The 18,401-nt window shown below is 42.9% G+C and overlaps 2 protein-coding genes across 9 annotated transcripts in view; one reads left to right on the top strand and one right to left on the bottom strand.

The window, feature by feature from the left end:
* Positions 1-1,248: 1,248 nt before the first annotated feature.
* Positions 1,249-12,948, bottom strand: MTRFR (mitochondrial translation release factor in rescue). The gene is made up of 3 exons (XM_081284628.1): positions 12,801-12,948; positions 3,494-3,803; positions 1,249-1,655 (listed from the first exon to the last, which is right to left on the bottom strand). The coding sequence occupies exons 2-3, from the start codon at positions 3,773-3,775 to the stop codon at positions 1,413-1,415; spliced, it is 525 nt and encodes a 174-aa protein (XP_081140754.1). The 5' UTR covers positions 3,776-3,803; positions 12,801-12,948; the 3' UTR covers positions 1,249-1,412.
* A 119-nt stretch (positions 12,949-13,067) lies between these two features.
* The window catches only part of MPHOSPH9 (M-phase phosphoprotein 9), a 57,416-nt gene continuing 52,082 nt past the window's right edge, over positions 13,068-18,401 (top strand). For 4 of the 8 annotated variants that reach the window (XR_014020881.1, XM_081284620.1, XM_081284623.1 and 1 more), the window contains exons 1-3: positions 13,068-13,221; positions 15,257-15,518; positions 17,589-17,730. Coding sequence is in view for 7 of the 8 variants with exons in the window: in XM_081284620.1 (XP_081140746.1) it covers positions 15,415-15,518; positions 17,589-17,730 (246 nt within the window). In the remaining variant the exon portion in view is untranslated. Of the gene's footprint in view, positions 13,222-13,289; positions 13,311-15,256; positions 15,519-17,588; positions 17,731-18,401 lie in introns of those variants that run through there. The other 4 variants (XM_081284619.1, XM_081284617.1, XM_081284622.1 and 1 more) reach the window with 3 other exon arrangements.

Raw genomic sequence — 18,401 nt, 5'->3', positions numbered from 1 at the left:
CAGAATGACATGTTTTTCTACATCAAGAGACGTTACTTGGCAACATACAGTGTCTTAGTAAATGGGCAAGTAACTTGAGTATCTTTTTTTAACTTTCATCATCACTTTCTCTTACTCTCAAACCAACCTTAGGATAAATGAGATCTTTTTTTTGTTCAGGGATTTTGTTCAGTGCTTAACCACTGAACCACACATCCCCAGCCCCCTCTTTTTTTTTTAACTGTTTTTTTTTAAAGAAAGACAGAGAGAGAGAATTTTTATAATGTTTATTTTAGTTCTCAGCGGACACAACATCTTTGTATGTGGTGCTGAGGATCGAACCCGGGCCGCACGCATGCCAGGCGAGCGCGCTACCGCTTGAGCCACATCCCCAGCCCCCTCTTTTTTAAAATTTAGTTTTAGGTGGACACAATATATTTATGTGGTGCTGAGGATTGAACCCAGTGCCTCATGCATGCTAGGCAAGCACTCTACCACTGAGCTACAACTCCAGACCCTATCCCTATCCCTATTAAAAAATATATATATATTTAGAGACTGGCTTTGAATGTGTGATCTTCCTGTCTCACCCTCCCAAGCCACTGGGATTACGGGCATGCACCACCGCATCCAGCAAATTTCTAAAGGTTTTATACAATAGACAATCAGGACTGGGATTGTGGCTCAGTGGCAGAGCGCTTGCCTCTCATGTATGAGGCACTGGGTTCAATTCTCAGCACAACATAAAAATAAATAAAGGTACTGTGTCCATCTACAACTAAAAGAAAACTCAATCACATAAATCAATGGATAGCTTCAAGTAAGGTAAAGAATAAGCCAGGTGTGAGGGGAACACTTTAGTCCCCACTGCTCGGGAGGCTGAGGCAGGAGGATCACTTGATTCAAGAGTTTGGGGCCAGCCTGCCTTTCTTTTCTTTCTTTTTTTTTTTTTTTTTGTGGTTCTGAGGATTGAACGTGGGGCCTTATGCATTATAAGCGAGTGCTCTACCTCTGAGCTCTGCAGCAGCCCCAAAGACCCTTTCTTTGGAAAAAAAAAAAAAGGGCTGAGGTTATAATATTGGAAGGGTACCCATCTAGTATGTGTGATGCTCTAAGTTCAATCCCCAGCACGCCACCTACCACACTTAGACCCATGAGCAGGTAACTTCCAACTGTTGCCCAGGTCAAGAAACAACTCCTCCAGCCATCCTGGAAGCCACATCAAGTGCCTCCCCCCAAAAGTAGCCAGTACCCTTTTATAGTGACAACTTTTTTGTGTTTTATAGTTTTATTCCCAAAGTGTGCATCAATATTCACTATAGTTTAGTCCACCACTTAAAAACTGATGTCTGTCAGTTATTTCTTTAAAAGCTTTGTACCAGTGCTGGTGACAGGAGTCGCCACCATCTTTCCCTGGAAGCCTTCTGGCGAAGTCAGCTGGAATCAGTGATTACTTTCTCAGTAGAATTTTTACTTGATTCCCATAATTGTTTCAATAGTTTCTTTTTTTCTAGAGTTTCCTTTGCTCTTTTTTTCCTGTCTTGCTTTTTCTTTGCTGCCTCCCGTTTTTCTTTGTAAATAGGACTATTTTCACCATTGTAGAAAACATCCACTTTCTCTTGTAGGATTTTCCGAGCAAGCTTTCTGTTGTGATCAACAGATCTTGTCTGATGGCACTGCAAGAGATAATGTTCCATGATGTGAAAATCATAGGTGTCAAGAGATGGAAGGACCTGTGAGAAATCTGCCCTTTATGGTCTGGTCAGGCCAGGGAGGCACAGAGTTCCCCTGAGTCTGTGACAGTGAATACCATATCCTTCCTGCCTTTGCTCTAGGTCTTTGCCTCTTCTCACACCCCAGCTGGGTTATGTGACTTTCACTGTGTCTGTTTTATAGTTGTTATTTTTTTTTTCTTTTTGGTACCAGGGATTGAACCCAGGGTCGCTTATCACTGAGTCACATCCCCAGCACCTCCTTTTTTTTTTTTTTTTTTTTTGAAGAGATGGATCTCACTGAATTGTTTAGGGCCTTGTTAAGTTGTTGAAGCTGGCTTTGAACTTGTGATCCTCCTGTCTCAGCCTCCTGAGCTGCTGGGATTACAGGCGTGTGCCACCATGCCCAGCAGTTATGTTATTTTTGTTTAGAAGCAACAATAGCCTTTAAATAGCTTAAGTCCCCCCCCCCCCCAAAATTGTGAAAACATTAACTGATGATCTGGCTGTGACCAGGGAACAAACCCGTGCATCATCTATATGCACCATTTGTAAGCTAAAGACTCTATCTAATAGAGGAAAATACTATCTTTATTATTAGCCAATCACAGCATTCCTTATATAAAGGCATTGTCATGGGCAAATAACTTGCAAAGCTGGTTGACAAATGAAATACTATGAAACAAGAGTGAAAGAATACCAGAAGCAAGCCAGAAGCCACATGAAGTAGAAAGGCTCAATAAAAATTAATGATACAGGTTTTCAGAATTTCATTACTTGTGAATGACAGTTTTCCTTAGGAGGAAAAGAAAAGTGATTTGAGCTTTTAACTGGTATGCCCTTGGCTTCCAAAGTTGGCAGTAAAGTGTAGCTATCAGGAACATGGACCCTGGATTCAGTCAAACCTTGGGCAAGTTATGTGACGAGCATGGGGTTGTGGAGATGGAAAAAGTCAGTGTGTATGTACAGTTGCTTATAAGAGTGTCATGTGATGTGTGGGTATTTGCTACTAGTACCTGGGGACGACTCATTTGCCCCTGTGCTAGCTCTCTCTAGTGCCCTCCAGGCTGGTGTTGCTTTGGGGCCCTCTAGTGATAGATGTGTGGTAAGATGGGCTGGCAGCTCCAAGACCAGACCAGGAGACAGGTGAGAGCACTTCACCACTTGCTAGAGGTTCAGGACTGGCTGAGAGCTGGTGGTATTTTTGATAAGGGATTTTTTTTTTTTTTTTAAAATAAGGAGATGCCTACAGGTAGCTGTATAGAGCACTTTTTCTTCTGAGGCTCAACATGATTTGCTGGATGGGTAGGTGTCACTGACATTGACCAAAATGGCGCCAGAAGAACATGGAGGATGTGGCCATTCATTAGCCAGCCATCAGCTGATGGCTGCCACAGCTAGCAGGCAGCATGGGCCCACTTGCTGCCCCTCAGAGACCCAAGGCCACAGCAGTGCCACAGGTCTCTGGTCACCAGTAGCTAGAGTGGATTTGAAGGAAACACGCTACCCAGGGACCTGCCTTTACCAGCCACCACCACTTTGCCTGGTTGAGATGCTGCTGTGTAGGCAGCAACCAGACACCACCAGTGCTGCCTGCTAATTCAAGGATGGCACTAGTACCCTGGCTCCAGAGGGTCCTGGAACCAAGCTTCTAAGGCTGTATGGGGAAACTGGCCCAGGGCACAGGGCAGATCTGTTGGTAGAGGATGGCCCATGCCAGGATGAGAATGCCCTCAGCAAACACCACCTGCACTTAGGAGAAGCCCACTGTGGCTGCAGAGCCCCTGGCCTCTCCCCTCTACCTTGACAACGATGCCGGAGGGGATATGCTTCAGCACCACACAGTTGCTGGTTTTGTTGGTGGCTTGGCCCCCTGGTCCGTGTCCTTTCACAAACTGCTCTTCAAGTTCATTCTCATCCAGGGGAAGCAGAGCAGGACAGTCCTTCTTGCCTGCCATCTGGACCACCGTGGCAGCTATTCCTGGGGATAGCAGCGTCAGCTTCTCCCAAAGCCCAAGTCCCCGAGGCACTGTGCATAGTCTGGTCAGTGATGCAGGAAATTGGAATAAACCTGAGATGCTCATAAAGGATGTGGCTGGGCTTATTCAGGACCTAAAATGGACAAGGAAAAAGACCGGCTTTTCAGGAAGATGCCTTTGCTCTGAAGATGGCAGAACAAGTTCTAAGGCAGCTTTTAATACAATTCAAACGATGACTCACCCCACCTGAGAAGAGATGAGCCACTCAGCACCTGCGTCCAGCTGGCCTTGCCCATGGTGTCCTCCCCAGTCCATCCCTGCCAGCTAATAAATATCTCCTCCTAACAGGCCAAAAATATCTTCAAACCACCCAGAGGTGCTGTTCTCTCAGGAAAGAGAGGTTTGAGTGTGAAATTCAAAGGAACAGGGACATAACTTGATAATTATTTAAATAGCACATGAGGCAAGGATTAGGATGTTAATCAAATGACAGTATTTAAATGTCTGTGAATTTGAAATCAAAATGTAAAGATGACAGTATGACTCCATTTTAGAGCTGAGCTTAAACAGTCTGACACAGTAAACTTCACTATCAATCAATGTCATGATTGTTGTTTTTCAATGTTTCCAGTTTCATGAATTTGAATAAGAACATCTGTTCCCCTGGACACACTGCCAATAATGTGATCCAACTGGTCCTCATTGCTAGGACTACCAAATCAACCAAGTTTCATTAAGGTGCCTGTGAAATTTGAAACCGCATGTTCAGTGTAGTGAGGGTTAGGAGATGAAAAAGAGCTGGCCTCTGTCTTCATGGGGCTGACAAGCTAGTATGAGAAGATATTTAAAAAGCAAGTGAGAGTTGAGATGCTGAGGACTGAACACAGGGCCTCGTGGTGCTGAGCACATGTTCTACCACTGAGCTACATCCCCAACACTGGGAAAGTGGGAGAGGGAGAAGGAGAGAGAGAAATGTGGGCTATCTCAAGACATAGACATTTTGGGGGTAAAGAAGTAGAAAAGGGGCTGGGGATGTGGCTCAAGCGGTAGCGCGCTCGCCTGGCATGCGTGCGGCCCGGGTTCGATCCTCAGCACCACAAACAAACAAAGATGTTGTGTCCGCCAAAAACTAAAAAATAAAATATTAAAAAAATTCTCTCTCTCTCTCACTCTCTCTTAAAAAAAAAAAAGAAGAAAAGTACATTGTTCAATATGGAGGATGCTGGCCATCTTGAGTGAGAAGCTTTCTGGGTGAAGCAAGGAATACACAATTAAGGGAGAATGAGGGTCATTTAGAGATGTGGAAATAGCCAATAATAAAATATTTAACTACTTGAGATAGAGCATAAGGTTGAAATCACTTAGCTGGTAAATGAACATGCAGGAATATCAGCTATGAGGTGGTGGTGAATCCCACAGGCCTTTGCTTTTTTCAAAGGGACAAACCCAGATGAATCTGGTCTCCCCAAGAACAGGGAGAGCTATAGCCCTGGGCCTGAGTTCTAAATTGGAAAATGGGTGAATTAGCCCTTCTCCACCCATCCCACACAGGCACAGAAAAGACCAGAAAACAAGTGTTCAGGAGAGGGCTCTGTGGGTGCCTTGTTTGTTTAAGACTAATTTATCAGCCAGGTGGATGGTGGGAACTGCAGCTCTCACGCTTGCCGACGGTGTATTCGGTGTATTCGTTGGGAGACAAGGTAGTGAACAGAGGTGCTGCTCTTTGGTGACGGCTCTGCCAACTCTCAGGGGTGGGTCACTGCCCTAGCTCTGCCCTCAGCCTGTTCACCTTCCCCACACTGTCAACTGTGCCTGCTGACATCACTGAGCACACTCGGAGCTCTGGAGGAGTGTTGCGGGGGAGTGACCCAGGTGCTTTTCCTATTACTGAGTGATCAGTACCATTGACACTGAGATGACACTGGTCATCTTTGAATGACAAGACAATTCCCTCATCTTTACCTCTGCTGTTTATGTGGGACTATAATGAGACCTCACACGACAGGTTTTCCAACCTTCTGCTCTGCTAGTTCTCAATTCTATGGGTTATACGCATGTCTTCTTGTGGTGACCACGGCATGCTCAGTCTCAGTAGGCAAGGAACTCCTTGGCTGTGGAGGATATGTTTTGAAAGAGTGCCAACGAAAATGCGGCTTTGAAAACTGTTTTGTTTAATGTATGTGAAATATTTTACAAGTATCCTCAAGAAAAAGTCAGAAACTTCCTCCACAATCTCTTCAACAATGGACTATGCGTGGTAGAGAGAGTGGACGAGTCCATGTCCACAGTTCCCCCTCCCCCGTTTTTGCTCTCCATCTGCAGAACAAAATTCCTTTGTGTGTCAGCAGCTTCTGGACCCGAGAATGGATTCACTCTGGAACATGAGCCCAGAGCCTCTCTGGGGTTTCTCTTCCGCTCATTTGTGAATTGGAGGAGGCAGGACAGCACTGGTAGATGGTGCTGCGACAAAGAGAGGAAGACGCCTAGACGAGGCGAGCCCAGACAAAGCAGGCAGTGGAGAGATTTCAGAGCTGCTTTGTTACAGACCATTGTTCAAACCTTGGCTCTTCTGTCCCAATTCAGAGCTGACAGACATCCTGGAAGATCTCCCACCCAAATGAAGTTCAAGAAGGTCCTCAGTGTTTGGTTACTGGCTGCTTCCCTTAATGGTTAATTCCAATAGCCAAGCAGACAATTCTAGACTCTTCTAGTATCTCCTGGAGCTTTGGCCCTATTCCAATGACTGCTAAAAGCGACAATCCCCTTTCCCAACATCCAAAGAATATGGATTGTATTTCAGTTTTTGTGATATACACAGAGCAATCTAAAGTTTTTGGAGAACAATAAAACAGCTCAAATTATAGCTCATCATGACATTAAAAAAGAGAAAGAGAAAAATGGTAAAAAGAAGTGCGAGTAAGGAGAAACCAGCAGTCACAACAGCTTTGCCCTCATTCTGGGAGTGTGGGCTCTGAGGGCCGGCTTTGTCCCCACTTCCCTCTGCTCTTCCTTCCTCTGAGATGGCTTTCACTCTTAAACAGCTCATCAAAGTTTAGAGTAAAGCCCTCAGTCCATTTCAACTCAGAGATGACAGGTCTGAGGACTTCACAAAAGGAAATGTTAATTTCCTACTGAGTTTAAGGCATAGGTCTCAGGGAGCCCAAGGAGCCTATATCATAAAACAAAAATTAAGACATCTATAAAAATGATTCATGCCATAGCCCAGGACAGACAATATGCTATTGAGCTGTAGTTCTCAAACTTTAATACGGCCCCAAATCACTCGGAGTGCTTGTTATCAAGACATGGAAGCTGCATTCCATTAAGCTGCGCCTGTCTTCATCACTGGATCCAGAGAGCACATCCCCTCCTCTAGCTCCACAATCAGTTCAACACAAGAAATACAGCTAGCTGCAGGGATATAGGCTCAAGTCAGCACCAAGCCCAGATGGGACTGTCTGAGGTTAGAATTGGACGCAGGAGGCAAGGCCATACCACCAACAACTGCACTGCTCTGGGGAGGGTGGAGGGTGGTGGTACCTGCTGCTCCTTTAGTGTCCCTAAGACAGACAAAGCTACTTGATTTGAATCTGTTTTTAGAAAAGCACAAGATTTTGATCTCTGGACCTGTCTTCTAGATACTGTTTATTTAAAATTCACTATTTTAAGTGTTTTTCTTAGGAAGGGAGAGTACTGGTTTCCCTTAATCACAACTTTCACACTCTGCAACCTTGCAGAATCAACTGAAGGAGCCGATGTGGAGACTTACTGGAACAGGATGCTTGAGGAGAGATGTTCACAGCCAGGCTCACCACTCAAATTCCAATTCCAATGCGCCCCCTTCTCCACCCCGGAGTCTTTCTAAATCTGACGCTGGTTCTTCAGTGGGGAACAAGGCCTCAGATTCTGTTTTTCTAACCAGCCCCTGGTTGAGGCTATTGCTGCAGATCCAGAGACTGTACTCTGGGTGTCCAAGAGCTTTAAGCCAGGCTGCTGCAGGCACCCTGCACTTAAGGTCATGTGACTGCTTGAGGAGAGCCTGGGGTTGTAAAAGAGTGTGGTGGGAGGGTTGGGAAACCATCTAGACCAGAGAACTGAAAGATTGTTGATTTGAACTCGCAGAGAAGGTGACATGGCAATGCATGGATTGAAAAACTGGGTCAAATGGAAAGAATACAAAAAATGTTGCCTCTGTGGCATTAATGTTCCAGAACCCAACGGAAATATACTGCTAGCTGCACATGAATTCTAAGTTTTCTAGTAATCATACTAAAAATCATAAAACTGATTATTTATAATATATTTAGCACAATGTATTAAGAATATTATTTCAGGGCTGGGATTGTAGCTCAGTGGTAGGTAGGGCGCTTGCCTGGCATGCGTCGGGCACTGGGTTCGATCCCCAGCACCACATAAAAATAAACAAATAAATGGAGATATTGTGTCCATCCAAAAAAAAAATTAAAAAAAGAATATTATTTCAATAGGTAATAAACAGCTGGCATGGTGGCCCTTGCCTGTAATCTCAGCAACTTGAGAGGCTGAGGCAGGAGGATCACAAGTTTAAGGTCAGCCTCAGCAACTCAGCAAGACCCTGCCTCAAAATAAAAAGGATTGGGGATGTAGCTCAGTGGCAGAGCACCCTCTGCGTTCAATCCTCAGGGCAGGGGAAAAAAATACAGCTACTGTTTATTTTATTTTTATAACATTTAAGGTGAGAGTAGAATTCAGAAGGGTTGAGTAATTGCTTATTCATGTGAGTCTTCTCTCCCCTTCCCCAATAAACCACAAGTCTCAAAACAAAAAAATCCAATAAATGATGAAGGATCAAACATGTTGAAAATGTCTTTAAAAAGACAAAATGGCCTGCTGATGGCACAGAAGCTAAGAGAGAGGAGAATGACTTTCTGAGAGTGTGGATTTTTCTGTTGTTGCTGTTTGTTTGTGTCTGCAGTGCTAGGGATCAAAATCAGAGCTTTGTGCACCCTAGGCAAGTGCTCTACCACCGAGACACACCCCAGCCCTCAAAAGTGTTTTCTGATGCCCCCTACAAAATGGGAGTTAAAAGAAAGTAGCCTTTCTCTGTTTTTCGCATGTAGCTCATCCCCCTATACCAGAAGGCCTGAAGTCCTTGTAAGGGCTGACTTTCCTCTCCAAAGGGAACTGCTGGTGTCCTACAGGACAGGCATGGGGCTTCACGCTGAGGATAAAGCACCTCTTACCCACAGTCAGTGTTCACAGAGAATTATTTTTCCAACAAGTACAGCACAATAGATCCAGCAGGAAATGCAGAGCTGTCATCTTTGATTTGGGGGACCAGTGGAAAAGATGACGGCTCTGGGTCTGGTCTAAATGTAATAGGCTCACTGCTGCAGAGTTCAAGAGACAGGTAATGAAGTATATAAAGAGAAACATCCAATTCATATAATACTGACATCCTGTTCATCTTTTTTTTTTTTTAACAGAAAACTTTAAAGAGAGTTACACTTGTCCTATCTGTGAGCACCACTGTGATTTTCTTCTATTTATGGCATCTCACAGGAACCTTATAATTTATCAACTACATTTTAAAAACAGAAACACATAAAAGAGCAACAATAATACTACATTTTCTTCTAAAAGTCTCAAAGCCTATAGCCATTAATGATGCCTTGTATTTATTTAGTACTTAAAATGTTTCAAAGCACTTTAAAATGTATTATTGGATTTGACACAAATGAAGAAAATAGGGAAGGTACAATATATGGATTCTCTCAGGAAGACTTATCTTGGAAGATCACTGAGTTTTCAATTAATTTTTTTTTCTTAAGCTGTAGATAGACACAATACCTTTATTCTATTTATTTGTACTGGTGCTGAGGAGCGAACCCAGTGCCTCACACGTGCTAGGCAAACACTCCACCGCTGAACTATAACTCCAGCCCTGGTTTTCAATGTTTTTATCTTAAATATTTTTTTTTAGTAGTCAATGGACCTTTATTTTATTTATTGACACACGGTGCTGAGAATCAAACCCAGTGCCTCACACATGTAGGCAAGTGCTTTGCCACTGAGCCACAATCCGAGCCCCGAGTTTTCAATTTTTGAAACTAAGTTTATCCTTTCTTTAGCTTCACCAAATAGTTCTTTTCCTAGTAAAATGTCTCCCTGCCACTCTCTGTCCAGCATTCAATGTCTCAACTTTCTGTGTAACTTTGGCCATGTTTCCTCATCTGTAAAATGGAGACAATAACATCTAGGGTGAGAACAAATCCTACATGTTGCCACAAATGTAAAGCTCTAGTGCTCACTAAGTGGTAGCACTTCAACTGCCTAAACTACAAAGCTGAGGAACCTCTGACTAACATACCACATAAGTCATGGTCTTATGGCATAAACCCAGGCAATATACTAATTATTCCATGCACTTTTCGGAGTTCAGATTGAAAAGGCAGCTAGAACAGTGACCTGCAAGTTATTTTCTTTGGTTTGTCCAATTTAAGAAATACTTGGAAACCACAAAATTGCAGGAGACAGTTATTTGGTGAGGTCATAATTCTGGTCCATGAACTGGGATCATTATGATGCCAAAATACAGTTTGAATTCTTGGCAGGCTCCCATTGAAAGATAAGAACACTTACAGCAAAGTAAGCCCTGGCTCAAACACAGCTGTATCTAGGAATACAGAAAGAAGAAAGATATAGAAAAAATTAAATGTAAGGTTGGGGATGTAGCTTAATGGTAGACCAACTGCACAGCATGCTTGAGAACCTGGATATGATCCTAAGCACCATGAAAAAAATTTGAAAGTGAACCCAGGGCCTTGCCCATGCTAGGCAAGCACTCTGAGTTATATCCCCAGCCCATTTAAAAAAAAATTTTTTTTTGAGGTAGAGTCTCCCTTAGTGGCCTAGGTTGGCTTCACATTTGCACTTTTCCTGCCTTAACCTTCCCAAGTGGCTGCGATTATGATGTGAGTCACCATACCTGGCTTAAAGACTCATTATTTCTCATTTTATTATTGTGAAGACACCCCCCACCCCCACCACAGCAAATTGTTTGGATATAAAAGTCAATGACAGGGCTGGGGATGTGGCTCAAGCGGTAGCGTGCTTGCCTGGCATGCGTGCAACCCGGGTTCGATCCTCAGCACCACATACCAACAAAGATGCTGTGTCCACCGAGAACTAAAAAATAAATATATATATAAAAGTCAATGACAAAAAGTAACACCCTGGTTAACAGGAAATATCTCAAGTCATCAATGGCCTCTATTGCTCAATAGCTGTTTGATTACTTAAAAACTATTAATTTGAAGCTTTCAAGACAAACAGGAAATACTTGAAAACTTGATGTTATGATAAAACAATAAGGTAATCTCATACCATTATAAAAGTCATAATGAGTTCACTAATGCAAGGTCTCTGGCATGAGGGTTATTCATATTAGACAATTGTGTTATAAGACATTACTTGAATTTTTGAAGCCTCTGCTTTTAGCTTTCCTTGGACTTTAAAAACAGACATTCTTGGCTTGTTTACAAAGCTTTTTAAAATACATTTCTTAATCCAGTAAAGGCAATTTCCACTTTGAATTTTTTAAAATTAAGACTCTACTAAAGACATATTGGGGGGGGCAAGGGTTGTGGCTCAGCAGTAGAGGGCTCACCTAGCATGTGTGAGGCCCTGGGTTCGATCCTCAGCACCACATAAAAATGAATAAATACATAAAATAAAGTTATTATGTCCATCTACAACTAAAGAAAAAATAAATATTTTTAAAAAGACATATGGTGTAAGCAATCTTATCAAAATATATCACTGAATCATTTAATATGATAATATAATGTTAGATCCTGAACACATTGGCTTATTAAGACATTCATGAATTAAAAAGAAATTACCTACAAGTCCACTAAAATTGCTCTGCCAAAAACTAACTAAAAAACACACTCCCAGCGCTGGGGTTGTATCACAGAAGTAGAGTATTGCCTAGCATGTGTGAGGCACTGAATTCGATCCTCAGAACCACATAAAAATAAAAGTCCATCAATAACTAAAAATAATAATAAAAACTCCAAATACACTATCAAAATAAGTCTGATTTTGTAATCAAAAGCAATGATCAACTACCTTCTTCATGGTTAATAACTAATCACTAGTAATAGCTTTTAGGGCTAATATTTCTTTTCTGAAACAGATCTTTGGTTGTCTAGAACTCTTCTCAGTTCTTCTGAGTGCGAGATTCTATAGTGCCTCTCAGCCGAAATTAGTGATAATTTTTTTTTGTCTGGACCTGATATATTGTCACTGAAAATACAGCCAGGTGCTGAGAACATTTTGATTTTGGTTAGGTGTTACATGAGCATAATACTGATAGGTGGATTACCACACGGGGTCTGGGTTTCCATTTATTTAAGCCTCAGATCTGACACACTGATGGGGTTTTGGATGGAGACTGTTTTACTGTTGAAAATAATAGGTATTCTAAGGAAGTGCAATGAGATGGAGGCCTCCAGGCACATTAGTCATTCCAAGGAGAAATACATCCTTTGCATCCTGGCTTCTCAGTATCATCTCTGGCACACTTAAGTGACAGTACCTGCGAATTATCGCTCAGGCCAGGACACCGGGGGTAGCCTGACCGCAGGAAGTATTCGCTTAGTATTAAAGGCTAACTAGAAGAACATGCTGGTCAGTACGTATCAGATGGGCTGAGGCCCACGGGAAGTAAAGAGGCTTTCGGCGGTCTTCCCAAGCTTAGCAAGGGCAGTGCCGACAACTACTACATGCCACTCCCAGGACAGCACTTGCTGCGTGGCCACAGCTGCAGCCCGCTCTGCTTAACATGCAAATTAGACCTTTCTCTTCGGCCTCCGGGAACTGCTCTCTCCAGGGCGGGGATCCCTGCTCCTCTCCCGCGCCCCGAGGGCTTGAGGACCAGCAAGTCTACCCAAGCAGCTTAGGGTAAAACGCGCGCTGGGGTCGGGACCGGCTCCTGCTCCACCTCGCCACCAGGCCCCCGGGTAAGCTGGTTGTTTGACAGTTCGCAAGACCGGAAAAACTCAGGCGTCTGGACTCCCAGGTCTCTCCAGAGCCCTGGACAATCGTGAGCAGCCCTAGGGACTCTGCTTTCTTCGCGGATGCTTACCTGGTCTTGGCACGGACCTCCCTCCGAAAACGTTCAGAGTGAACCGCAGACCTGGGAGCGCGCAAGTGCGCACGCGCAGTACGCTCGAAGCGGTCCCTCACCTGCCGGAGGCGCATTCCCACTAACTGCGCATGCGAGAAGCTGAGACTTCTTTCCCGCGTGCAGCGGTAGGTTCCCAGAGAGCCAATCAGAGGGGAGATCTTGACAGTAGCCCCACCCCCCACACCCCTAGCTTCGAACCTTCCCGTTTGGCGCGCGGGGAAGTGGGTGGCAGATGCGCGCACCGCGCTTAGCCATCTCCGCCCCTTTCCGAGCAGCCAATCGCGGGAGAGACGCCGGACGCGCGCACGTCCCCTGGAGTTTAACGGTCGCGCGAGGCAGCTCGGCCGACCCTGACTTCGGCAGTGGGAGCGGTGGCCAGGTAAGTGACAGTCTGCCTGCGGAGAGCTGCTGGCCGCGGGGCATGGGGCACGAGATGTAGCGGACACCTGAGTGCGCAGATGGGCCAGGGTGAGGGGAGACAACTGTCAAGGGAGCAGCCCGGCCAGAGCTCACTGGCGTGTGGGGTTCTTCAGCGCTGCGTGCGCCTTTTCTAGACTCGGTGCCCTTGAGTGACACCCGCGCGGCCCAATCGCAGAGCGGCCTTTCTGAGGGGCAGGGGGGGCTTTTTTATTATTAATTAATTTCTTTCTTTTAATTGACAAGGTGCCTGGGTGCCTGAGTCTCCGCGGTGGTTTCTGCCACCAGCGCTTTTCTGTCCTCTCTGGTTTGACGCGGTAGCCGCCTCCAGCAATAGGGGCTGTGGCCTCCGCCCGCAGCGGTGCCGCGGCCGCCCTGCGGGGAGGACGCCCTGTCCACCTCCGGCTGCTGAGGGCCCCACCGGTGTTCCCTGTCCCCACCCCCGTTTTCTAGTGCGTGGGGGCGGGGGCGGGGGCGGGAGATTTTGTTGCTGGAAAAATATAAAAACGCCTCTGTTGCTATATTTATTCCCTATCAACTTTCCCTTTTTTAAAAACATTTTGCATCTTATGTCAGCCCCTCCCCCGTTTTGCTGACTTCACCCACCCCGCGCCCCAACCGGAGAGGCCACCCGGAATTTCTGGTTTTCCGTCGGGTTCCACCGCATCTAGTGGCCTGGTGGCCTCAGCGGGGGAGGTAATAGATGGGGTTGCAGATCCGGCCCCCTGGCGTGGCGCGGGGTGGCTGGGACTCGGGTGTGGAGCGGGCAGCCCCTGGCTTGTTCAATGCCCCGTTTGTCATTGGTGCTGGGCCGAGCCACTGGGGAGGCCTGCATTTAGCTCGGTCCGGTTACCCTGGGCTTTCACACCTGTCCCCGAAGGAGATGCTTCCTTGATGAGATGATAGCTTTTGGTGTAGTGCTTTTCTAAAACCAGGCCCTAGGAAGTGGGAGCCCTAGGTAATGGTCCTCGGTTGCACTCTTTAAAGGCTTCTTACTGTGATCAGCACAGGGTTTTTTTGTTTTTTTTCCCCTCCTTTTGTCTTTCTTTTCCCCTGGTTTCCTCAATTATTTTTAAATGCCTGAATTCGCAAAGAAGGAGGCATATTGTAATAGTTTAGTTATAATTCAGTTAAAATTTAGTTGACCTGACAAATAGTTTATTTTTAAAGAAATGATACATGCACAGAGTACAAAAGACTAGATAGTGCAAAGTTTGCTTTCAGACAGTAGGGAAACAATCGTGTTACCAGTTTTCTCTTTTTAATAATAAGCAGTTAAGTTCTTCTAGTCACTGTATGAAACTAACAAGAATTTATTAAGTGAACAATGAATGTAAGCATTCCAATTGTTACATAATAGGATTGTGTCTAGAAGCTTGATTATTAAATACAAAATTCTGAAAAAGATGCTGCTGTGTTCATAAATCACCCTTAATGTAGATTTTTAAATTGAGATCTATAATTCACATGCCATAAAATTTATCCTTTTCAAAGTGTAAGTTTCAGTGGTTTTTGATGTATTTACAAGGCTGTAGAACCATCACTAAATGCAAAACTTTTCATTACCCCCAAAAGAAACCCTGTACCTATTGCAGTCACTCTGATTCTTTCCTACCTGCGACTGCTAACAAATGTTAATCTACTCTCTGTCTCTGAATTTGCCAATTTAAGTATTTCATATAATTGGAATCATACATTATGTGGTTTTTGCGACTGACTTTTACTTAGCATTGTGTTTCATTCATGTTATAGCATGTACCAATACTTCATTCCTTTTTAAAGCTGAATCATACTCCATCATATGAATGTGCTACTTGTCATCATCCATGCCTCTGTTGATGGACATTTGGGTTGTTTCTGTATTTTGGCCATTGTGAATATTGATGCTGTCTTTAATGTATATTTTATAAAAGAAGTGAAGATTTCCAAAGTCACAAAAGGACAGTTGCTAAGTTAGTGGCTTTTTGTACAAGTATTTTTCCCCCATTCATTTTCAGACTCTCAAGGAAGTTTAGGATATTTCACAGTTCTGAATGTTAGCAACTGAAAATGCCGGTAGACGATGAAGCATCTGAAGATGACCCGGATTCAGTTTCCTCAAACAGTGAAAGAGCCTATATTTTCAAATAAGAGAGTATAACAATTTCTGTACACTATGGAGGATTTTGACTTGGTGAAAACCTTACAAAAAGCTTCATCTGTAGAATCTGATATCAAAAATCCTCCCCATTCTCTTGGATTGAGCTTAAATACTAATAGGTAAGAATGGGATAGATATTTTGTAACAATAAACTAAAATAACTTTATTTGCATAGTTTATCAGTTTATCCAAATAGTGTTATAGTTGCTGATTTAAATGTGTTAAAAAAAATCAGGAACTGTTCAGGAACAATTATTTAAGTTGAGAATAGTTTTAGTTCTTTTGTGTTTTTCATTTCTTCTAGAAAAATGTGTTTTTGCATGTGGAACATTGTGAGAAAGAACTTATTTTGCTAATTGTTTCTTTATGCTTTTTTAAATTTTTAATTTTTTGCTTTGGTAAATAAGAATATTTAAAAATTTTTGTTGGGGCTGGGGATGTGGCTCAAGCGGTAGCGCGCTCGCCTGGCATGCGTGCGGCCCGGGTTCGATCCTCAGCACCACATACCAACAAAGATGTTGTGTCCGCCGAGAACTAAAAAATAAATATTAAAAATTCTCTCTCTCTCTCTCTCTCTCTCTCTCTCTCTCCCCTCTCTCTTTAAAAAAAAAAATTGTTGCCTAACTATTATTTCTGCATTTTAAATTAATGGTACAACTAATGTCTTGTATTGCAGAAATACCTCAACAATCTGGAAAGTTTAAAAATTTTGTTTCCTAACTATTATTTCTGCATTTTAAATTAATGGTACAACTAATGTCTTGTATTGCAGAAATACCTCACCAATCTGGAAAGTAGAGATTAAAATTAAATATTAGGAACTAAGCAAAAAACAGACTCTGAGATAACAAAATAGTCAACAAAATGCATCTTATTTTTAAGCTATTCCATAGTTGATTTTTTGTTTTTGTTTTGTTGTGTTGGATGGAACCTGGAGCCTTGTGCATGCTAAGCAGACCCTCTATCACTACCTCTGAGTACATCCCAGCCCGGTGTGGGGTTTTTTTTGGTGCTGAGATTGAACCCAGGGGCTCTTTTCCACATTTCCAGCCTGTTTAATTTTTTTATTTTGAGATAGGGTCTTACTAAGTTTCTGAGGCTGGCCTTGAACTTGTCCTTGTGACTGGCAGTTAAATCTACATGATGAAACTAGATTATTAAAACTGTATAAATCCCTTATGAACAACATATCATGTTCTTCTTTCCCTTGAAATTTTAATACTCTACCTGTCCTAACTCTATTATTTTACTATTATTTTTCATTATTACCTCTTTCTCTTTCTCTTTCTTTCTTTTCTTTTTTTTTTTTTTAACAAATTCTTTGTGAAACAAAGCAGGGTATCAGGCTGGGGATGTGGCTCAAGCGGTAGCGCGCTCGCCTGGCATGCGTGCGGCCCGGGTTGGATCCTCAGCACCACATACAAACAAAGATGTTGTGTCCACCGAAAACTAAAAAATAAAATATTTTAAAAAATTCTCTCTCTCTCTCTCTCTCTCTCTCTCTCTCTCTCTCTCTCTCTCTTAAAAAAAAAAAAAAAACAAAGCAGGGTATTAATAAAAATTAAAATGACCTTTCAGTGCCTAGATTTTAAACAAAATTCAGTATCCTGAATAATGATTTATGTGTTTATAAAACAAATCTGAATTAATTAGGTTTGGAAAAATCAGTCTTCCTGGAAGGAATCACAATGAATAGGCTAAATAAGTCCTGAATATTTGCTGCTAATTTGCTTGGCATAAGCACCAGAACATCACACCAATGAGGGCATCCAGGTGACAAGACTTGACTGTAATTTTGGAAGTGGAGAGAGAGTCCCCACTACACAGGGAAGTGCTATTCTCCAATTAGGCCCAGATAGTGCTCTGGAACATAGAGATCCGCACCTGGAGACTGCTTAGTACCCGCTACCACAGACTCATTTCCTGCTGATTCTTTGGAGTGTTTTCATTATGCCTGAGAGGTCTTTCTGTTGGGTTTTTTTAAAAAAAAAATTCTAAGCACTGCCTGTTATTTTACTGATGTCTTCCTTTTGTAACCAGACTTATGATCAGATTTTCAACGATTGAGGTACCAATAGAAGGATTAAATATCAGTGGTTTTGTATTACTTTGCTAAATCTTGGATTGCTGAATTATTCAACACTTTGGTAGAATGAAGAAAACCATTTGAATTATTTATGTTTCAACAGAAGTAGTACAAATGGGGTATCCTCTTTCTCAGGGAAGACCAGACCCTCTGCCATTCAAGGTACAGCTGAGTTCCTAAACTCCTTAACGCACGAGCTACAGAACAGTGGAAAGACTGATTCGGAACTTTGGAAAAACTGTGAGGTATTGTATCTTGTTTTGTTTTATTTTGATAATTTTAAAATAATTACATTTAAATGAACTTCTACTGAATTCTATTATGAATTTGTATTCAGAAGAGCACAATACTTATTGTGGAAGTAGTCAGGTATGTTTGTTGGAGAACAATATTGAATGTAAAAAAGGTGATCAAAAATATTTTTGGGCTGGGACTATAGCTCAGTTGGTAGAATGTTTGCCTTGCATGCACAAGGTCCTGGGTTCAGTCCCCAGCATCATAAAAAAAAGTATTTTTGATGGGTCTCACAAAAATAGAAGGGAGACCAGTAGAGTAGAGGAAGGAGGTGGAGAGAGCGGGAAAGGGGGAGGCATGGGAAGTGAGTTCACCATGTTACACAGTGTCCACATAGGAAGACGCCATGGTGAACATGGCTTATAATTTTAATGCACTGATTAAAATAAAAATACTAGGGATGGAGATGTAGCTCAGTGATAGAGCACTTGCTTGGCATGAGTTCAATCCCCAGTACCTCAAAAATAAAGTCAATAAAATAATAAAATAACAGCGATAATAATAATAATAGAAGGGAGATCAGTAGAGTTGAGCAAGTGGATTAAGGGAGGGAGGAGGGAGGGAAAGAGAAGGAAAAAAAGTATTTTTTAACAATATATTAGTGATGAAACATTTGTATATT

This window comes from Spermophilus citellus (assembly GCF_964194105.1).
Source record: "Spermophilus citellus genome assembly, chromosome: 3".
NCBI lineage: Eukaryota > Metazoa > Chordata > Mammalia > Rodentia > Sciuridae > Spermophilus > Spermophilus citellus.
This window is presented reverse-complemented; position numbering and strand designations above follow the sequence as displayed.